The 23,034-nt window shown below is 34.7% G+C and overlaps 1 protein-coding gene across 3 annotated transcripts; it reads left to right on the top strand.

Annotated features, from left to right (window-relative positions):
• The first annotated feature begins 43 nt into the window (after positions 1–43).
• Positions 44–22,776, top strand: LOC136801526 (radical S-adenosyl methionine domain-containing protein 1, mitochondrial-like). 3 transcript variants are annotated; one of them, XM_067058165.1, is made up of 18 exons: positions 44–238; positions 725–777; positions 2,153–2,259; positions 3,200–3,332; positions 3,506–3,551; positions 3,970–4,031; positions 4,156–4,261; positions 5,095–5,187; positions 5,831–5,881; positions 6,488–6,541; positions 6,717–6,780; positions 7,342–7,354; positions 13,007–13,091; positions 14,210–14,265; positions 15,188–15,242; positions 15,431–15,528; positions 15,826–15,948; positions 22,501–22,776. In XM_067058165.1, the coding sequence occupies exons 1-17, from the start codon at positions 104–106 to the stop codon at positions 15,911–15,913; spliced, it is 1,299 nt and encodes a 432-aa protein (XP_066914266.1). In that variant the 5' UTR covers positions 44–103; the 3' UTR covers positions 15,914–15,948; positions 22,501–22,776. The 3 variants fall into 3 exon arrangements, with proteins under 3 accessions (XP_066914266.1, XP_066914267.1, XP_066914265.1); XM_067058166.1 differs by lacking the exon at positions 22,501–22,776 and having other exon boundaries at positions 44–205; positions 15,826–16,061; XM_067058164.1 differs by lacking the exon at positions 22,501–22,776 and having other exon boundaries at positions 15,826–16,061.
• Positions 22,777–23,034: the final 258 nt, after the last annotated feature.

Raw genomic sequence — 23,034 nt, 5'->3', positions numbered from 1 at the left:
GAATGGCTGATATTGATCTTTATTTATTTCTCCTTATAGAATTGAAAACAAATAACAAAATATGACATAGTGGATTGAGAATAACAAAATACTTAATAAAGCAATGCGATGGGCGGCCAAGCTGGTATCAACGTTTCCAGAAAGCTTCATCTCGAAGAGAAGACTGTTAACGAGTTTGTTGCCAAGGAGATGTTTGTCACGTGATGTAAACAAAATAAAAGCCACACTTTATGTTCATGTAAGAATTGAATTTTGCTGTCACAATGATAAACTTAAGCACAACAAATAGTGTGGCTGTCTTTTTTTCTTAAGCTTAGGCCTCATTTGAGCCAAAGTTGGGCTGATACTTGAAATTATACTATTCTATAACAATAGATATGTTTTCAAGCTCAAATCACAACCTGACAATGCTTATAAGCGTTATGCTTATTTTGTTCAGAAGTTTACTACTCTTGGCCAGGGATTTATATCGAAACTAAATCTATCATGTTTGATTTGCACCTTTAGACTCTTGTTGTTATATATTCTTTTCCCCCGAGCGAGGTATTGAAGATTCATTAGGCGGTACCCTCCATGACATCCTCTGTTTCGCCCCCTATCTGCGGCAATCTAGAGGAGACGATGGAAGGGGCACCTCCCTTGACGTATCGAACCAACGTGGTGACTGACTCTTCGTCTATACAACGTCGTCCTTTAAATTTTTTCTTTCATTATTTTGTTTTAGTGGCCATTTTGCAACAAGTTGTGTCCTTATTGTGACTTCAACAAATATATCAGGTAAGAACAAATGGGCTTCTCCAGAAAAAAACCGTATACCCCTGTTGAGGAGGTCCGTTTCCGTTTCAAGGGGGTAAGGTTTGATATGTGGCGGAATTCCATAGGGAGATACAAAAATATGTCAAAAATAACTGGAATTCCATGGGGGTAGCTTTTTAAATCCTACTAAAATTCAGAATTCCAGAGGGGTTGAAACCTAAAATTGCCTGGAATTCCAGGGGTTTGCAGCATTTCCAGCCACAAAATGATGCACCTCCTCAACAGGGGGTATACGGATTTTTTCTGGAAAAGCCCAATACTGCCATCCCTATGGACTGTTGTTAACCGGTTACTTTTTCGAAGCGGGCTACATGGCTTTTTGCGCAATGTAATTGGTTCTTTTCGCATGACGACGGGCCTACATTGTCCAGAGTTGCCCGTCGTTAGGAAAATTCATTGTGACGTCACTTTTTCAAAGGAAAATGAACAATGCGTTGACATCATTTCTCTCATTTTTTATTTCTGACGTCAGAAATTATAGCAATTTTTTATCTCTTTTCGCTTGTTTTTTCTGCTTTATTTCGCTATTTTTCCTGGATAAAGCGCTAAAAATCAATCAAATTTGAAGGAAACGGTTAACAAATACAATAATGACCGGTTTTTTTCGGGCTGTACTGAAAATATTGCCCTCGGTCAACGCAACAACCTCGCAAGCTCGGTCGTTACTTGACCTCGGGCAATATTTCTCAGTACAGCCCTCACTAACCGGTCATTATTGTATTAGAGTTGGCTATAATCCGTGTAATACAGTAATATGGGTGTTTTATGATAATACGATAACTGTTACGGGATATTATTGGTTTGTATATAACAACTACAATTTACCGTTGTTATTTTTTACTTATTCTACATTTTGTCTAAATTAGTCGTCTAATATGCTAGACTACCGTCCTTACTTTTTATGTTTGATTCTAGATGAGACTAGTACCGTATTACTTCGAATAAACGCCCTCCTTCTTTTAAATGCCCCCTCGAATAAACGCCCCTCCTAAAAGGAGAATTATTCAATAAACGACCCCCCCCCCCTCAAATAAACGCCCCCTCTAGGGGAGGGGCGTTTATTGGAAACTTGTGACTTTAATACTTCAGTACCAGTATTGATTGGGTTTGAAAAGGAAGATTTTAGTCATTTCTTGTAACCAGAGCAGTTTTCGATGCAATTTTAGTCATTGAGCCAAAGAAATTTTTGCACTAAAATTATTCGAAGTAATACGGTAGTCGAATGTGAAAGTGGGACTCTGATCGAAAGGTTGTTGGTTAAAGAGCACCACTTAAATAAACTAAACTTTATATTATACTCAATACATTGTATTAAAGATTGATATATTTACTTTAGACGGAACATCAACGAAGATGAGATGATAGGAGGCTTGCAAACTGATCTTGAACATTTCATAAAGGACTATCATATTGGTGAAGTCAAATCGGTCTATTTTGGCGGAGGTATTTATTTTCCCACCGCGTTTTGTATCCCATCTGAATTTGACCGAGAGAGGCATAAAAGGTTATAATGTCTTTGGGGAAAGAAAATTCCATTCAGCTCATGCAACTTGTTTATTAATATACCATTTCTGTGCTTATTAGGTCAAGGGTTATCGTTTGCCGTGATAAGATTATCTAAAAAACTTTTCTTTTGGAGATAGTAAAAAATAATTGAAACTTTGACAAGCTGATTGCTAATAAAAGAGAATATCGATTTTGCCATTATTTTTTACTTCAACTGCAAAACATGCCATACCTCCAAGGAGGCCCGCCCAGCGGACCCTCAATTCACGCAATCACGCAATTTATTTTCGAAATTCACGCATTCACGCAAATTTTCCCCGAGTTTCACGCAATAACCCGATCTTTCAGAAAATCGGAAAATGTTCGGGACAAATCAGGGAAACATTGGAAAATCGGGAAAACTGCACAAAATCGGGAAAACTGCACAAAATCGGTGGGAAAAAAGGGAAATTCACGTATTCACGCAATGAAAAAATGAATTTTCACGTTCACGCAAGTTTTTTCAATTCACGCATTCACGCTTTTTTTTTCTATTTTCACGGATTCACCCAAAATGCCCATTCACGCATTCACGCAAACCGCTGGGGGGGGGGGCTTCAAGGGTCGCAAAACTTCAAAATCATTTTGCCTAACTCTTATCCAAAGTCCACATATTCAAGCTAAGGCTTTTAGTAAAAACAATAGAATTCCAACGTAAGAACCGTGCAAGAACCCATTTTTAGAAAATTATGGTATCTCGACTTTGGGAAAATATTTTGGGTTTTTGCCCAGGACATTAGAAGAATTCAACGTGCCAAATATATGAAACCATCTGATCATCCCTTTAGGCTATATATAATGAGCTATGATTGTGCCCTGTTTTCAATTTTCCTCTTAGGCACACCCAGTCTTGCTCCACCTTACGTGGTATCTGCCATTCTGGAGACTATTCATAAAAATGCATTCATTGCTGACTCAGCGGAAATTACATTGGAAGCGAATCCAACCACGACAGAAGAATCAAAATTGAGGTAATGAGAACGAAAGATTCTATTTCCAGTACAGTATTCCAAAATTCCAAAAAATGTTTCGTTTTCCAAAATACAGAAATGATTAACCAAGTCGACTGTAATAATTTACAAGCTCAAGCTACACAGGCCCAAATGTATTTCAAAAAGATTCAAAGATTCTAACTTTTTTTCAGAAACTTCAAAACGGAAGGTATCAATCGTGTTTCCATAGGTATTCAAGTGAGTAGATTTTGTAATTAGCCCTTTAGGGAAAAGTCTAGAACTTCTGTAAAGGTTTTAATTTAAATTTCTTTCTAGAAACCAAACCTCGAAGTAGAAATTTTATAGTCCTGTTTTGTTTAATTGGCAACACCAAATTGAACCATATCTCTGTTTCCAAAAAGTATAATGTCCTAAAAATAAGGTATTTCACCAAAATATCTTAAAAAATTGACATCCAACCTAATTTCCTGCTCTTTCCACTATTGGCTCTTAATTTTTTTGAAATTTCTTAAACCCAGATCGTGTATAAGGTTCCAACATTTCCCTGGTTTCAAATTTCCCTTGCTTCCCCTTACTTTTCCCTTACTTTTCCCTTACTTGATAGAGCTAAATTTCCATCATAAACATAAGATTTTATTAATATTTTTATTTACAGGCCTTAAACAACAAGGATCTGAAAATGTTAGGAAGAGAGCATACCTCGGAGCAAGCCATCAGGTAACGGTTCATAGCATAAAACCATTAGAAAAATAAGATTGATGTTTGCAGAAAAAAAGTTATTTGACGAGAAGCATTGGAAAGTATTACACTACTTTAATCCGTATCTTCGTTTATCTCATAGCTGTTACAAGAAAGCAATGGAATTATTTGGTGGGAGGGTATCCATTGATTTTATGTTTGGACGTCCAAAACAATCAGTGCAAGATTGGAAGAAGGAACTTAAACAAGTACATATTGTAGAATTTTTACTGCGATGAAACTAATTTGGGAGATCAGCAGAAATTCTTAAAAATCTAAATTTTACGAAGCTATTTTTGACAAATTGGCTCCTTTTTGACAAAAAGTTAGCGTTTATTTAAAAAAAGATTTTGGCAAGACTTTTGGTTTCCGATCGGTCGGGTCGGAAAAAATGGTTATTTTGACGATTTATGAAAGTTTACATTTGGGCAATTTTGTGATGAAAACGGAAGAGCTTAAACTTTTGGAATACACTTTTCCCAAAATCCACTTGGTTGATATGATACTTGAACGTCGTCAGACAGTTATATCAAAATTGAAAACAGTCTTTTGGGAAAACATATACTATATGTGCAAATGTCATTTGAAGTAATTACTTCATTTGAAAACGAGACTCTTAATGCTGTTGATTTATCTTGAGAAGTGTGTATTTTTAGGGAACTAATTTCAATTTCCAGGCGGTTAAAAGTTATTCTAAAATTTCCGAAACTTTATTTTATAAAAATCTTTCCAAAGGGCTATAGAATCTTTTTTTCAAGACTTTTTTTCGCAAACTTAGTATGAATCGCAGACCCCAGGTAGTATAGGAGCACAAATCCGTTAGTGGATGCCAGCAGCCAACCCGAATTCAAGAATTGCTTTTGGTTTCAAGGAACAGCCCATTATGGTCAAAATGTGTCCAAATTAGTTTTCTTCAAGTCTAAAAGCTGGACTGGAAAATATTGGTTTTGCCGTCATCTGACCGACCCTACATCAAAACCTATATTCGCTTACATTTTTAAACAGTGGATATAAGGCTTTTTTTTAATTTGATGAATTTCAGATATGTGATTTGGGAGGGAACCATGTATCCCTGTACCAGTTGACGATGAAAAAACATACACCTATGGAACGTGACCATCGAAAGGGTAGAATCGTATGTGGAGTTTGCATTACATATGAGTACCTTAATTCCATTAATTTTCGGACCTCTTTTATTTTCGTGCAGAATACGTGCGCGAAAATAAAAAGCGCGCGAAATAGGCCTATCTTCGCGCACTTGGCCGCGCGAAAATTAAAGGGTGCGCGAACTAGTAATCGTTCTGAACGTGTAGAAATCTCATCTTAGGACTCTTTTAATAAAATGGGACCTCGATTCATGGTAAATATGCCTCTGGGATGTAAAATCTAGCTTGAATACACACTGAAAGCGAGTAAAACTCACTTAAAATCGTCAAAAACACTCCTAGAAATTGCAAGATGCGCGAAAATTAAAGGATGCGCGAATTTTCTATTTTATGAGCTGCGCGAAAATTAAAGGCGCGAAAATTAGAGGTGCGAAAATAAAAACATTGCGAAAATTAAGGGAATTAACGTATTTTGATTGGGCGAACAAGGCAACATTTAGAAGGTTTCTAGCTTCTAGTTTCTAGCTGAGTATCTCATGGCTCGGTCTTCGGAGGATATCGATACCAACAGTGAAATATCGCTTGAATTGATATATTTACTCCAAAGTACGAACAAAAATGAGTTGGAAGATCGGTAGATCGTTTTCCTGAACACATCTTTTCTTATTTCAGTTCCTTCCTAAAGACGATGCTCTTGCTGAAATGTATGATCTCTCAGTTCAGGTAGGTGGATGGAAATGGTTTCACTTTTTTACGGATAGTTTTTAGAGAAGAAGACACTTTGCAAATTGAATTATAACGGTCGTGCTATTCAAAATTTGCTATGTAGTTCCAGTTACGTTCTCCTATTCAATATTCTCGCTAGCAAAGCCACCATCAACAAGAAACTCTCGTAAATGACGCTCTACTATTCGATGAAAGTCATTGGGCTTTTCCAGAAAAAAATCGTGCACCCCCTGTTGAGGAGGTCCATTTCCGTTTTAAGGTTTGAAATGCAGTGGAATTCCATAAGGGTAGACGAAAATCCGTCAAAAATAAGCGGAATTCCAAGGGGGTAATGATTGAAAATTTGTAGAAATTCGGAATTCCAGAGGGGTAGGATCCTAAAATTACCTGGAATTCCACAAAAGGTTGGACCTCCTCAACCGGGGGTGCACGTTTTTTTTCTGGAAAAGCCCATTGAAGTTCGCATCGAGAACACCAACTGTAGTTTATTAAATCATCCGATAATCCTTTCAAGAAGTTTTTCTCCAATTTTTACTTGTTGGAATAATTATTTGTTTGATAATCCAGGCATCGCTAATTCAACTCAAAATCTTTCTTCTGTAGATGTTGGATGAAGTTGGATTGGAACGTTATGAAGTTTCAAATTTTGCAAAATTGGTATGCATTGCTTTATCATTTAATATGGGGAAATAAGATTCTGATTTGGTAGTTATACACACTAACAAATTGTTGTGTCATTAGATTGGTTGGGTGGAGGATATTTACTGTCATGAGTGAGTTAAGAAACGTATTGAAGCTGTTATGGATTGAAATATTCCTTTCGTTATTCTAGGGTCATGAAAGTTATCACAATTCGGCTTATTGGAATGACATGGATTATATCGGAATAGGTCCAGGTTAGTAACAGTACTCTTTTCTTTGGTATAAGCACCCTCCCCCCCCCCCACCGAAGCAAAAGAAAGGTATGCATGGATGGGTAAATACCACCTTATAGATGACTTATTTGGATCTTCGAAATCTCACTACGGGTTTCACTCTAACTTTAGTCTTTATTTAGTGTCATTGTAGACCCTCAAAAGCCTGAACTTCTAATAAAATAGTCCCAAGCAGGTTTTCCATTGATTTCAGTCCCAAAGTTCCCCCTTTGGCCAACCTTTGGTCGAGTCCCATTTTCGAAATCAATTTTCAAAATTGCTGATCGAATCTTTTATAACGAATGGCTTTTCTGATATACAGCAACAATTTATTTTGTCTGTACACAGACCCAGTATCTACAGCTAATTTCAAAATTCATTGCCGTAGGCAATAAAGCGATAAACGTGAGATTTATTATTAAATAACGCAAACCAAGAAGTGCGCGACTTTGCAAAGAGACAAAATCTATTTTGCAGAGCAACTGGGTTGTTTTAGATGAGTGTCGACTAATTCTAATGGAATTCTTTATTTATTTTTTCCAGGAGCTCATGGAAGGTATGGTACCACTTCAATTCCTTTCAATTCAAGTGTTTTTTTGCAAATGATATCGTTTTTGCCGCTAGTCTGAGTTTTGGTCATAATTTACAGTCCAATTATGCTGAAATTTCATGGACCTACCCTAAGTTAAGAATATCTATGTATGCTTTAATATTAAAACTTATGTGATATCGTTTACTCGCCAAGTCATGACGTCATAATTTGATTTCAAAGTACAACGGAATTACAACTTTAGGAGATTAACAGAAAGAATTGTCACAATTTCAGCGATTTTCTCGCTGATCCAAAATAGAAGTGACCATTCCACGACAATCATTCGGTCGCCTTTGGTAACGTTAAAATGTCTCAAGAATTTAAAGCATCATTCGCGATGTTGATTCAACATTTATTTAACGTCCTGTCGATTCTTTGTCAGCTTAAAGGCGGATAGTCGGGGGATTTTCACATTTAAAAATAGTAACCAATCACTTTTATCTTGCAAATGTTACTTCCTTTATTCAGTTATCAGTGCGAATAAAAACTTCTATAACGGGTTTAACAGTTTTTTAATGACGTCATGATTACCAGAAAAGTGAAAAGTCTAAGTTAGAAACGAGGATTTATCGCATATGCGACAGGAATACTTTTTGATTTTTGTTTCTCAAAAGCTGCTGTAGTCCCTAACTGGATGGATGGGAGATCTCGATTTGTTTTTCGAACATCACAGTAACCTGTACCCTCCCTATCCTGTCGCATTACCAACCAAAAATATTGAATTCATTTTAATGCCTCTGAAAAGCCAAAGAAAATTGCCTAAAATAAACTTATTAAGGGATAATAGTTTTAAAAAACGCAATACAATATAGTCCGATGAAACGGTTTCCAAGAGAGTTTCTTGAGCTTGCATGGTAATAGAATAAAGCTTAGCTCAAGATGGATTTATAGCTAGATCACGCTGGTAAAGCGATTGGACTAAAGCATCTTAAGCATTTAAGGACGGCCCTTTTTCATTGATTTTGAAAAAATACGCTCAATTAATTTTATTCTCTAAAATACAAAATAGTCTTAGATTCAGAGTTTACGAAGTTTCATGCTGTTTGTTAGGATAGCTTAAATGTCTAAACCCAGTTCTGATACCTGAATTTAATAAATACAAAATTGAACCCACGCGCGATTTAATTTGATTATTGATACGTATTTAAAGAGCAGGTTTTCACGCTGAGTAATAAGGTCCTTATTTTGTTTTCTAAGTCGCCTTTATCATGTTTTTGTAAAAATGGGCAAAAGTGATCCGAGACTATCGCTTCATGTGCGTTGTACATATTTTTTTTTTATAACTCACAAAATGGTGAAAATAAGAACATGTCAATTGTTAGGTTTTTTTAGAGATATGGTATTTTAGTACCATATGTACTAAACTTGTATTGATGTTGTACTAAAAGGGTTTTCAAGTTTTTAGGGTATACCAACACGTCACTAAATACCATACTCTTAGGTGCCAAATAAACGCTTGTTAATTTTTCGAAAATTTTTAAGAATATTTTCAGTTATCAAGAAGAAGTCGTCTTATTTTGCTAAAAAAAACCTGATTTTAGCCTATATTTACCTTATTTTTGGGTTTTCAGAAGTACATCTCCACCCCCCCCCCTCCCCCGGCATGAGCCGCAATTAGGTCCCCCCCCCCCGTTTATTAAAACTTCGAAAATTTTCCATTTAACTCATACTTTATCATACAGTAGCGAGACTACGTTCAGAGTCTTTTGCCTTTTCAAAGCCTTTTGTGATGAGTCAGTGATCATACACGCGTGCCCTTGGTAATTACTTAAGCGTAAACAAACTGATTTTAAGATCCATAAATGTAAACAAATTACACTCCCAAAATAGCCGCATCAAAATACTAAATGCATCATTTAATCTGCAAGATATTCCGAGATAAAGACATTTCAAATGATGATATAAGCCTTCATTAAGTAGATCTTAATGAGTCTTTTTCCCAAGGATTAAACACAGGATTAATGTCTGGTTATAATTTGGAAGTTGATCCAAAACATACCTTTAACTCAGTAGGTATGTTGCTATATTTAAGATCTATAAGGGAACTTGGTATGTTTTATTCTTAGACAGGTCAATAACTCAGGGTATAAAAACATTTTTGAAATATCTCGTTTACGGGTACTCTGTAGCAGACTTAAAATGGAGTAGTATCACCTCTACTGCAATGCATTTTGAAATTTCCGTAGATATCAATTCTGTGTTTGGAGACAAGTTCACAGCAGGCTTCGTATAGTGTTTTTACCAATTCCCAATTGAAATCCTGTAAACCATACTATTTTTAGTTAGAAAATTGCCAAAATTTCGCGGCACATCTTTTAAGCCAGATTTGAAAATATAAATCTTTATGGGCAATCACCAGGTATTATGGTTGTTTTTTAACCATTTCGGATCATTCAAGGTTCAAGGAAAAATTAAAAATCGACCCCATTTTCGTTTGAAAACAAATTGTCACTCTTTTGCTCATAAAATCTTTTCCCCAAGACGAACAAATTGACTATTCCTCTAGTTCGAAAGTTGATAAAATTGCCTTTCCAACAGTATATAGAAATCTTACAAATTTATTTAAAAATTCTAATGAAAAGAAACATTGTTTGTTGAAAAATTGTCATTTTTGATTATTTTTGGTCAATTTTAGGTCAATTTTTGTCATTTTGATGACGCCATCGTCATTTTTGACATTTTTTGAATTTTCTGATTCTCTAATATCATATTTAGAATATTTTTTTTACAAAATTTGGAGGATGTACCGTATTTCAATCCAGACTTATGGAGGATTTCGAAAATCGTTAAAACCTCATTTTCGGTATTAACCACCTAGAGATTTGTCGAATGGCCAAAAACAGGGTGACCGAAAAGCTTTTTGGCTAAAAACTACTCCGTTGGTATAGACGTACATGTTTTTTTTACCCCATATCTGGCTTGTATTAATTATACCTAGCATTCTATTGTTCTATTGTTCTTCTATTATGCTTATATAAAAAAGAAACATGTAGCCTTGCAACGATGATTGCTAAGTTTTGAAAGAGAATTTTCGGCATACAGAATATAGAACAGTGTATATCGCAATCACACATAGATTGATTTAACTCGATTGGCAAGCCAAAGTAGATGTCTTCAAGTTGCCAAGTCTCTCTTTCTCTAGCGATTAGTATCACGTCTCCGTTCTTGACTATATAAAAGTTTAACAGCTAATTTGCCAATGAGCCAAAAATGCGTAAAACATGCCGACAATAAAGACAGGCTCCTAAAATAGTTATAACATAATTGTTCGGAACAGTTTTATGCTCTTCAAGCGGCCATTTCGCATTCCAAAATCGTCATACTCAATAAAGTTAATCATATTGATTAAATTCTTACTTCTTAAATGTTTTTTATAAGAACAAACGATATAAAAACATTAGGGTTCAATGAACAAAATAGGAACAAGTGAAGAATGTATTCAAACTTGATGATCTGATTATCAAGTGTCATTTTGAAGCGATTCATATAGGGGGTAATTATACCGCTCCTTGTCGCAAGATTATCAACTAATTGCAACATAGTTCGCCATGGTTTGTAGTACTTTTAAAAGTCGAACGGATTTAGTAACACGACCATTCAATCAATCTTCAAAGCGGGACAATAAAATCATGCTAAGTCTCCCAGCTTGCACACGCAATGTCGCTTTGACGTTAATCTAACATTGCATGAACGAAATGGATGTAAAATGGACGTTGTTTTAATGTTTTATACCAACTAAGAAGGCATAAATAGACGCGACTTTAAGTGAAGAGACGGTTCGATCTTTACTGACCAATAATCAAGCAAGGTCAATTTTTATTGGTCTCATTAGTATCAATTACCTATTCTTATGTTGCAATAGTTGTCTTATCAAGTTGTCTTATAATATTTAGCTGATTCTAGATATAGGAACTACTGAGCAGTTCATACTACGGAAGCTTGTTCCCCCTCACTTTTTAGCATTCCCGTGATGTTCAGAAATGCGGTTCTCTCTAGGTCTGTGTATTTTTAAGGCCATGGAAGCCTTGTGTAAAAAACGTGTAATTTGTTCTTATAAAAGACAAACGTTTACAACTTTTTGAGTAGGAAGTAGACATAAAGATAGTCAGATTTATCTCAATCTAAGATCAGCTAGCTTTTTTCGATTTGAAACCTTTTTCTTCAAAATTTTCAATGTGTGAGTATTAGACGTGCTAAGCTTGTTAAAAATCAAGTTTTTGATCCTCCTGTCGCTACTACATATATTTCTTTATAAGAACTGGAAAATGTGTCGAGGGTCAACTGTAGAATCTATTTACATTGGCCATCGCTTAAAAATAGGTATAAAAGGTATAGTACTACACGATAATACGATAACTGTTACGGGTTAAAGTGACTTTGTCCCGTTTTTTATAAGCTTCCTAAGCTTTCGGATGTTCTAAACTTTTGGAGTTTCAAGCCTAAAATTGTTCTTGACGTGTTCTTATCTTCTTCATTTTGTGAATTTCTTGTGCGATATGTTTGGTGTTTTTATATTAAAGTCTTCAAATGTTCTTAGCTTGCTCTTAATATTTTGGCCATCAAAGCCTTATGTTCTTATATAGTTTGTTCTTAAGAAAAAACTTGCACTTTGTATAAGTATGAGAGTGACCGTAAGTTTTCCTGGTCAAACCCTACTCTCAATTACACGTTTTTTTATAAGAACATCCAAAATTCTTGAAGCCTTCGGATGTTCTGAACTTTTTGGGTTTCGAGCCTAAAATGTTCTTAGCATGTTCTTATTTTCACAAATTTTTGACCATTTTTACCTTAAGAAATCGAGTGTTTTTGAAATTTAAATGTTCTTTTGGCCGTCGCAGTCTTATGTTCTTACATAGCTTGTTCTTAAAAAAAACGTGTAGTACACAAAATCTTTGACAATGTCAGAACGAATGCGGGATAAACGTAATCCGCTTTTTCCGGTTGTATCACACAAAAATGAAATACAAAATGGCTTCCACTTGAGAAAAACTAACAACCAGCGCAGGGAGCCCCGTCTATCCGTTTTAAAAATGAAAAGAGAAATCGCTTTTCGTTTGAACAGATTTAAATAATATTTAATTGAGGTTGTTTCCTTCTGTTTGATAATGAAATAAAATTTTGAAATTTGATTGCTTTTAATTACCGTCGGCTATTATATAGCTTAGTGGCGCTTTTTATTGTCGGTCGGAAGATAAACCACTAGCGGTCATTTGAACCACAACGTGGTGACACATTCATGTCTATCTGAAAGTGGTTTTACTATTGCCTGTCACACGATCATCTTTTATAAGAACATCCACAAATTTTGAAGTTTTTTAGGTGTTCTTAACTTTTTAAGCGAGAGTTTTAAGCCTAAAATGTACTTAACATGTTCTTATTTTCATATTTTGTGAGTACTTTTTGACCATTTTCCTAAAATATCGGGTGTTTTAGAGTTCGTTAAGGCTTAAAATGTTCTTTACTTGTTCTTAATATATATTTTGGTCACTGAAGCCTTATGTTCTTATAAAAACGTGTATAATTTAGATATGGTGGTTAGTTGAGCGTAATAAACATGTATTTGCAGTGACTGCGTAAGAATAGCAGAAAATTTTAACAGTTTTTATTTCCATTTAGGTTAACTTCTACCTCGTCAAATCATACTATTAGAAATCGTCATGAATTCCAACAAATTGCAGATCCAAAACGCTGGATGTCTCAGGTTAGTCAGGTGTTAAAAAAAGAACCTTCTTGAAATAACGTCCTTCGCAAAATTAAGTCCCAACGAAAACTGTGAATTTCATGGATGAGATCAACTGTGAATTTAGTCCTCATGAAACTTTACTTCCTTATAATATAACGAAACGGCGTTTGTTTGGTCGGCTTCGGTCTCAGGTATTTGAAACAAAAAAGGGAAAACCAAATTTGCTTTCAAACCGCAAAAGGTCGCAACCTAATGCCTTCCATTGTTGTGACGTCATTCTTGTAAACAAATCAAAGATCTCAGTCCAAAATTCCTGTATCCGCAGCGCCAGTGTTTTCTTTTGAATACTCCGTGCCGAGAGTACAAAAACCTCTTAATTTTGACTGAGACATCGAGGAATTGTGTTTTCTTTTTAATTCACCGTGCAGCATTCTTTTCATACAGAAGGCTCTCAATTTGGTCCGATACATCGAGGCCCTTTAGTGTTTAGAGGGCTGGAGCTTTTGATCCAAGAGTGATGTGAAAAATCTGAATACATGTTTGAAATCAGCAAAGTTCAACGTCGTAGAAAAGTGTAAATTGAAGATTTTCGGTCTAGTAGAAAAAATCTTTATTTTCATCTTCACTTTCAAAAATTTTAAAAGATTTTAAAACCTTAAAATAATCAGCTCGAAATTATCTTTTCAACGAGGTATTATTTTTATTGTATCTTTTCTCCATGTATGAGTGCGGACTGCTAATTCTTTTGACTAGACTATATTTTTGCGGGGTTTAAATTTCACGGTTGGGCACATCCGCAAAATTTTAAGATTTTGTGGGACTAAATTTCGTGGATAACACTATCCATTGTGAGATAATATTTTCACGATTTTGTGCTGTTTTTTTTATCTTACTGCCAAATTATACATGTTGGTTGTGTAATACGTATACTGCTTTGATGGCGGTAAACATGTTAAAAGTGTCCTTTTATCCATTTTTTGGAATTTGACTCCAAAAGATTTCGCAAATAAGACCTTTTCGAATTTCCATTATTGACTTATTTTCGCGGGAAACAACCAAACCCGTGAAATCCGCAAAATTTGATCCCCGTGAAAATTACTCCCATTAAAGTAATAACTTTTTAAAATCTATCACAGGTCAAGAAGAAAGGCCATGGGATAAGCATTAATCGTTCCCTCAATCACCAAGAGAAGTACATGTTTTTTTTTATAAGCAAATGTATGCCCCTTGGTCAGGCTCGTGTATGCTTAAGTTCTCAAAGCATCCAGGCATAGCTTATGCTTATTATATGCTTATGAATCATGCTTTATGATTCACCTCGAGCCAAGTTTTTAGTGAAATTTCAGAAATTTTGTTAAAATTTGTTCAGATTTTGGGCCGTGGAAACTCTTTTTTTTACTTGACCTCTACCAAACCTTTTTAAACAGATAAAAATGACAACTTGAAAAATATTTCAGGCTGACATGTATGTTTAGGAATTCTGCAAATCTGAGCCTTCATATGCTTATAAGCGTTATGCTTATAAAAAAAACATGTAAGCCTTATTTTTTCAGCACGCGCGTTTTATAAAAATATACAAAATTTCTGAAACCTTCGGATACACCCCCTTCTCACAGACCTGGTGGAACCCCTCCCACTGGAAAAATTGGTCAAAATATTGTCCCCAGTGGAAAATTATATTTTGATAAATGTCCCAGCCATAAAGAACATGGGATTATCAATCCCAAACGAGTTCAATCTGTTATTTCATCCCCACTGGATTAAAAAATCGAGTTTTGTACAGAAATACGAGTCTGTGAGAAAGGGGTGTTTGGATGTTCTCAACTTTTTGAGTTTTGAGCCTGAAAATAATTTTAACATGCTTTTATTTTCCGAGTATTATTGTCCATTTTCCTAAGAATTCGGGCAAGTCCACAAAGCCTTAAAATATAAACTTGTTGTTAATATTTTGGCTATCGAAGGCTTATGTTCTTATAAAGTTGTCCTAATAAAGAAACGTTTATATCTTTCCTAACTTCGTCGGCATGTTTGATATTACGCTCATTTCTGCTGACCATCAGCTCTCCGCAATCAAAAAGCGAAACGGTAACAAAAATTGAATTTCCTTTTTTCAGTTTTGAAGAAATGGTCTTGATGGGCTTAAGGACTCGCGATGGTTTATCTTGCAAAGTAAGTAAGGCAATTTCTAAGTGAGAGGCTAGGTTCAGTTCGCAACATGCTGTGCTCCAATTTAACTTTAAAACGCTAGGGCCCACGAGTTTTGGGGTTAGGGGTTTAGTACGGCAAATTCTTCAAATCTGTTCAAATAGCGCATTTTTGAATCAGATACAGTATTTTATTTATTAATTCTTCTTTAGCGCCTTAGAGAAATGTCAGGAATTGCGCCTGATGAATTGATGAATATTGAAAGTATCCAGGAATTGATTGACGCCGACCTGCTTCAAATAGATTCCAGGTTTGTATGATTATTCATATGTATTTCAATACGGAATGGAAATGCTGTCTCTGGGTGAATTTTCAGAGGTTCCCTTGAGACCATCTAAACTGGAGACCATCGGTAATTTCGCGGTGCTTTTAATCCACATTTTTCAGTGCAATATAATCTCATGAATCTTCTTATAGGGTCTCGTGTAATATTGTTACATTAATTAATCTAAAATTAAGATTTATGCCAACCATTTTATGGACACTTTCAAGTTTTTCTGATTATGTAACTCCTTGATATTTTTGCAGTATTATTTTGCTATTTCAGCTCAATGCGAGTGACAACAAAAGGATTCAGCGTGCTTGACTCGATCACTCGAGAGGTCATATTTGCGATAGAGCCAAGGAAAACTTAATGATCGAGGAATAGAATATTGAATAATTGAGACAAGTATGTACATTGTAATTGACTATACTTGTGCCGAGGTATGACTTTTTCACAATTAGATTTCATGCAAATATTTTTTACCAGATTTTTTACAGTTTAAAACATATATTTTATAAGAGAAACTTCACCAAAAGCCACAGATAAAAAACAGAAAATTTGATTTCTTAATTTATTTTCGATATATCTTTATCTAAAACAGAATTTTAAATAATGGTCAGAAAGTGAAATTCTTGGCAGTATAGTTGAAAAAGATGCGATGAAATGACAATGAAAATATTTATATGACGTTGAGAAGCTTCTCGTTATCGACATCTCTTAAAGGCGTCGGTATGCCTAAAAAGCATTTTAAATACACGTTTTTTTTTTATAAGGAACACGTTTATAAGGAACTCGAGGCTGAAAATGGTTAAAAAAATAAGGAATTGTTAAGGAACTGCTCAGGCTGAGAATAAGTGGATTTGAAAATAATGTACCTTATTGGGACTAATTTGACCAAATTTTGATCTTTCAAGGGGCAAAAAGTTCAAAATTTCCTATATAGTAAGGAACTCGATAAGGAACTTTGAGACTGAAATTCTCTGTAAAAATAAGGAACTCCAGGCTCAGAGCAAAGTCAAGGTTCCTTATAAATAAAAAAACCTGTAACTAAGTAAATACTCTTGGCAGATTTAGGTATATTTACGTTCATAAGGTAAGGTGTGAAAAGTCATGAAAGGTTTTCGGCATACTTAAAATAGCATGCGTAAGTTGATAAAAGATGTGTGGTTCCTGGCATTTTAAAGGTAATATTTTCTTTCTTGTTGCCGTCAGGAAAATATTCACAATGAAAACGTGTTGAAAATTTACTTTCGGCATACCAACATAAAACAGAATGTTTAAATTGTTAACAACACTGCATGGGTTCTCGGTGAATTTTAAGATAAATATATTTTCAACTTTTCCTTACTTGAAATAATCGTCGGAAATCTTAACAATAAAAAGGTTTTCAGATTATTTTCGGCGTACCTAGACTAGTATCCCTAAAAACTAAAAGAGCATGTTTAATTTTGTAAAAGCTGCGTGTTACCCATTAGCAGTAACTTTAAGGTAAATATTTTCAACTTTTCACTTCTTTGGCGGTATCTTATTGCATTCATACTATCTCCGATGAAATTCCGTTTGAAATTGTTTTTCTTTTCATCCTTTTATCTGATTTGTGATTCACACCATGAGATTTTATCTTTGATCATATTGAATTCACACATTGGAATCACAATAGGTGGTAATTTTTTCACTGTGTTTTTCTGGAGAGTTGTTTACTTACTTGCTTTATTTCTTTTTTTCGGTGGGTTTGTTATTTTCTCATGACTTTCATTTCTAGTTTGCGGCTTTTTTAGCTGGCTGGTTACCGCTGAATGTACCCCGTGGTTCAAGAACCATATAAGCCAAGGTTTATCAAACCATTAAGATAAAGAAATTAAAATACACTATTTTTGCTTTTAGCATATGGGATTTGTTGCCTGAGGCATATTACTGAGTGCTTAGCAAATTTTCATTCACAGCATCAAACTATCCTTGGTCACATCATTTCATGTCTATTCTTGTGTCTATTCTCACGTTGTATATCATAAAAGAACATGGTTCCAATATGTTTAAGGTAGCGTTTTACCCTTAATCCATAACCATAGGGACCATCTTTTGTACAGTTTTCTTGGCTGTTTATAAACCCGTGTTTATGACCTGTGACCTGTTAACTTTGACCTGCGCGAAATCTATTGTATTTGTTTAGTCTTTATGAAGACTTGTTCATGATGGCGAAAGCGAGCCTGTGTCCCAGTATTATAGTTCGTCATTCAGGCGCTATCATTGATAGAATTGTGTCATAGAGAGCTTAAGACAGAGTGATAGATCATGATGCATCATTGTTTAAAGAAAATAATTTCAACAAAAAAATTTTCAAATGAGTTGGAAAAATGAAGCACTGTTCAGACAGAGCCGGTATGCATTAATGTATGGCTCTCTTACTGAGTTTTTCTTTAGCTTACGTGTATATTTCTAAGTTAAATGTAACTGTTCTAATGTGTTTTGATCGTTTTAACTGTGTTTTTATATTTTATTTTCATATTGTTTGAATTTTCACGCCATGCCCGTGTGTGCATTTTTGTGACCTCTTTTCATTTTTAAAAGAAAGACCCCCTGGCTGTGTGAAATGGTAGAGAGATCAACGGTTTTAAAGAATTTGCCGGTATTTCAAAAAGAGAGCACTCAGCAGCAGTCAGTAGTAAAAAAATTTACGTCGTATAAACTCAACTGTCAAGTCAGGTGGATAGAAAGTACGTTTCACTCTCTCTATAATTTAATATCCTCGTAACCGAGGATTTTCTTTGAGTGGAATACAAGGAATGGAATATTGCAGGAGAGCATTTTTTAAATGTTTACAGTTTATTGGATAAATGGTCTTAATTCGAATTACAGAAGATTTCCAAAACGGTGAAGGTTCGAATTAGAGAGATTTATTCGGAGTTACTTGAGAGGAAATGAAATGTTAAAGAAATGTGTCACTGAATCGCATAATAGCTATTTGCAGGAAATTCAACTTTTATGATTATCGGATTGAAAAATTTAACACAAAGAGGATGAAGAAGTAGACTAAGTCGGCGAATAAGCGGTATAAAATTCCGTTATTTTTGATAATTTTGTGAGAGATTTCATAACAAAAAGCATAATTTGTCATAATATGATCTAATTCGGTGCTACAAATTTACCGCCGGCAATTAAACCCCGCGCACGAGAGAAAGGCGGTTAGTTTGTTATTGTTAACATAAAAAAGCGATATGTTTTACTTTACTTAGCACTTTTAAGCCGCATCATAGTCGATGTTGTCAGACATTTCAGAGTTGTTTGATAAAAAAGTCGGCTAGCAAGCATATCCTCCGTTTTATTAACACTCTTGTTATATCTCATAGCGGTAGGTTTTTTTGTTTGTATATAAGAAGCTTTTCCTATTCAATGACATGTCATATAAATAATACTTGCCAAGAATGGTGTATATTTTGTCAATAGTAATAAATGAGTAGTGAAGGCATAGTCGGTAAACTTAACCAAGCATGTTAATTTTTATTTTTCATACATGTTTCGATTTAATAATCATCATCAGTGTTTTTAGTTCTAAAAATAGATAAATGTGTCACTTTGTCAATAGTATGATCCTGGTTGAAGACGACGTTCGTGTAAAGGTTTGTGTTGTGGAGAACGGGTGTAGCAAAGTACACGTATAACGCACCACTTGGCAGTTGTAAGTTATATTATTTGCTGGATACATAATGTATTTGTTGTCTTTAGGTTTGTTTGGGCTTGCTGAGGGGTTAGGTCTGTGTAAACTTGCTTTAGGAAGATGATGTCGTGTTTCGACTGCATTTTTACCCTTATTTCAAATGATTACTAGTATGTCGCTACACCCATGTCTCATCTCAGTATTGTACATCTGTACATATCACATTACTGTATCCTTTTAAGACTGAGATTTCTGAACGGAACACAGGCCCAGCGGAAGCGGGAAGACTGAGGAGCCTTCAGCCTCCCCACTTTAAACCTTGAAGGGTTGTTCCGCTGGGCCTGGAATAGGAATATGGGCACTGATACATGAGTAAGATGGGAGATTAAAGCATAATACACTTTTTTATAAGAAAAATTTTATAAGAACAATGAGGCTCGAAATTGCCACAAAATAAGAACAATACTGAGCCTGGAATTACTCAATTTCAAGCAATTTAGGGGTCAGATTAGTAAAAATTGGATACATGTTTTTTTATAAGAACATCCAAAATTTTTGAAGCCTGCGAATGAACTTTTTGAGTTTTAAGCCTATAAATGTTCTTAACATGTTCTTATTTTGACCATTTTGTTAGTATTTTTGACCATTTTCCTAAGAAATAGGGTGTTTTTTAGTCTACAAAGCCTTGAAATGTTCTTAACTTGTTCTTAACATTTTGGCCATCGAAGCCTTATGTTCTTATATAGTTTGTTCTTATAAAAAAGTATACTGTAACGCTTAAAACACCTCAATTACATCTTACAAAACAGGATAAGAACAATTTGAGGCTCAAAGTGCCAAAAAATAAGAACAGCCGAGCCTCAGCCAAATTTTACTGGTTCTTATAAAAGAAAGTGTACAGCACACCAATGGTGATTTGGAATCATTTAGTGTTGGCTGGGATTGCCTTTAATTAGTATATCTAAAAGGTATTAGTACCAGAACTCCAAAGACCCGTGAGATAATAATTTAGTTTTAAAAACAGTTTCAGGAATTTGATCGGAAATGTAAAAATTTCACCTCCGTAAAAAGCGGTTGTTTACTCAGTCAGTTAAAAGTTTTGTTTATACAAGAATATTTTAAATATTTTCTTTGATATATGCAGTTTATAATTCAGTATAATGGTCAAATCGTGGGAAAATTGCTTAAAATAACATAATCACTCACCCATTTTACATATTCTATAGTTCAGTGCGCTTTTTTTGTTAAATAAAAGATTACAGGAAGCGAATAGGGTGTAACTATGGTAAATTGGTCTTTGATGGAAAGGCTTTTGCCGATCAAAAACAGCCATACACACATTGAGTAAAAGAAATAAAAAGTAAAAGTTAAATAATTCGTTATTGTGAATATATTCATCGATTAAATAATTTAACAAAAAAGGTTTTTCGTTCTCATTTTTTTTATAATTTTGATCATAATAACTCATTGTAAGGGTTCTCGAAAATGCGATGAGAATGTTTTTAAGAAAACGCGTAATAAAGCAGTAGCGACACTGTAATTAGGTGAATAGATGCGGTTCTTGATTTCATGATGGTCCCTAAATATATTTTAGGAAAAACTATACAAAATGATACGAGTCTTGGTTGGGTAAACCAAAGTATTCTAAACATTTCCATAGTGACCTCTTTTCAGAAAAACATTTTTTAATAACACAGTACGCAATCTTTATCCATATCTTATTGTACCTGTTAAGAGCATGCTAAAAATTAGCTTGTCGACAGAGGCGAAAAATGCCGAAAACTCGCGAATTTTAGCTCTTCATTGCGCTCTTGAAGGCTCTGTCTCCTATTCTTGTTTGCACGTCCTTCTTAAGTAAACTTTAGGTAAAGAAAAACGACACTGCACTTCTTGTAAAAAAGCGGTTTTCTGTAACTCATATAATAAACACTAAAAACAATTTTTTTATTCTAGTCTTTGCTTAAAGCGCGGCTAACAATAGAGAAGCAAAGTACTTTAACACATTCGAAAAAAAAAGTTCGGTTAGTTAAGTCCTGTGTTTGCTATTGCATAGAGTTTGCCGACCGACAGTTTTCTCTCTTTCTATCTCATATAAGAAGGGAGATGTGGTTTCAGAGTATAGGTTTGAGATTTTTTTTGTCTAGCTCCTACAAATTACCGTTTTTAATTAATTATAACAAGGAGAAGAGAAAAGAACGCTTTCTTTCGCACATGTGCTAAATCTTATTGTTAGTAGATATATGATAACAATAATGTCTTCTCCTATTGGTGCGGTTTCTCCTCATCGCGCAATCTGATTGGTGCGGCTTTGAACAAAAGAAGTGACGTCGAGAGGTTACTACATAGCAAATAAACCGCTAGTGAGATCGGTTTCTTTGATGTACTATGAAAAGCTAACAGACGTTCAAAGTTTTATATATATCTTTGCTGGGTGCCGTGTAGCAGAGAGAGAGGAGATTTTTTATGTAGAGGATTCAGGCGAAAGATGAATATAATAATAACAATACTAATAAAAAAGTAAGAGAGAGAGAAAAGAGTTGAAGTGAAGCAGAGAGAGAGAGAGAGAGAGAATATATACACGAAAATTTGGTTTTGTTGTGAGCATGTAGTTATACATGTATTATATGAGAGGTCGATATTACATTTTGTGCTTGTTGTTGTTCTGCATTTTATTTTCATAAAATATACTGATAGATCCTCTAGCTACTTGATATTAAGCTTTTGGTAAAATGATACGATATGGATTGTATGTTTTGAGTGTATGTATGTGTATACATGTAATTTTATTTCAAACAAAGATAATACAAATTTCAATTTTTTGCACTGCAAAACATTGACATAATCCTAGTCAAGTCAACAAAGAAAGGTTTGAAATCTCAAGAGGTTACCTTGCCAAATGATTAGAGAAGAGAGAGAGAAGAAAAATACATGATATCAATTTGTTATACGGATGCTTCATAGAGTTTGAAAATTATAATCACACAAAATGGATAGATATAATTGAACAATTAGATGGCTTTTTTGATGTTGTTTATGATGGCTCGTCAACTGAAAGTCATCATTTTGTTCTGTGTTTTGTTTTGTGGATAGCCGCTGAGAATTGGTTACTGTTACTTAGGGAGAACTAGCTATAAGGAAAGAAATTTCAAAAGTTGATGGTTTTATAAAAGTTTGCAAACTCAACACGGTAAATCACTTACCGAGAAATTGAACAAGCCTTGAAACGATTTCAACGATTGAAAGAAACCAGAAAGGAACATACCAGCTGAGGGTTGAGTTTTCTATTACATTTGTTGTTATAGGGTATGGTTTTGTTGTGGCTTCGCTTTTCGCTCCCTGCCGCCTGCCGCCGTCTGGCCTGGATGGAACCCAAAGATGAAAGAAGCCATTGTAGTGCAATGTTTACATTTTTGGAAAGTTCTAAAATGGTAGAAGAAGCTCTGTAAATAAAAATTAGACTCTTATACGTGTTGTGTCGTTCACCACGTTGAGTTGAATTGGTTGGTTATATTTTAAAGGCTTGATTCATACTTTTGCTTTGATACATTTGATTCTCAATATCAACGTCATACTTTGAAGTTCTGTTTATCCTCTCAGTTAGTATATTTTAAGTTCACCTCTGATTGGATATATAAACACTGCCTCGAAAGACAACAGGAAACATATGATTATGAATGAAGGGTAGTGTTTTATAGGTAGTAGAACCTAGAGGTGCCTTGTTTTTCATTTGTTTCATACTTCAATTGGTAATTTTAGTGATTGCTAAAGTATTTGGAGAAGCATTTGCTCTCTGACTGGATGAGGTGCTCTGCATTGTGGTGGTGGCGCACAAACAA

This window comes from Clytia hemisphaerica, unplaced genomic scaffold (genome assembly GCF_902728285.1).
Source record: "Clytia hemisphaerica strain Z4C2 unplaced genomic scaffold, Clytia hemisphaerica genome assembly, whole genome shotgun sequence".
Lineage (NCBI taxonomy): Eukaryota > Metazoa > Cnidaria > Hydrozoa > Leptothecata > Clytiidae > Clytia > Clytia hemisphaerica.
Note: the sequence above shows the minus strand (reverse complement) of the source record. Positions and strands in the feature narration are given on the sequence as shown.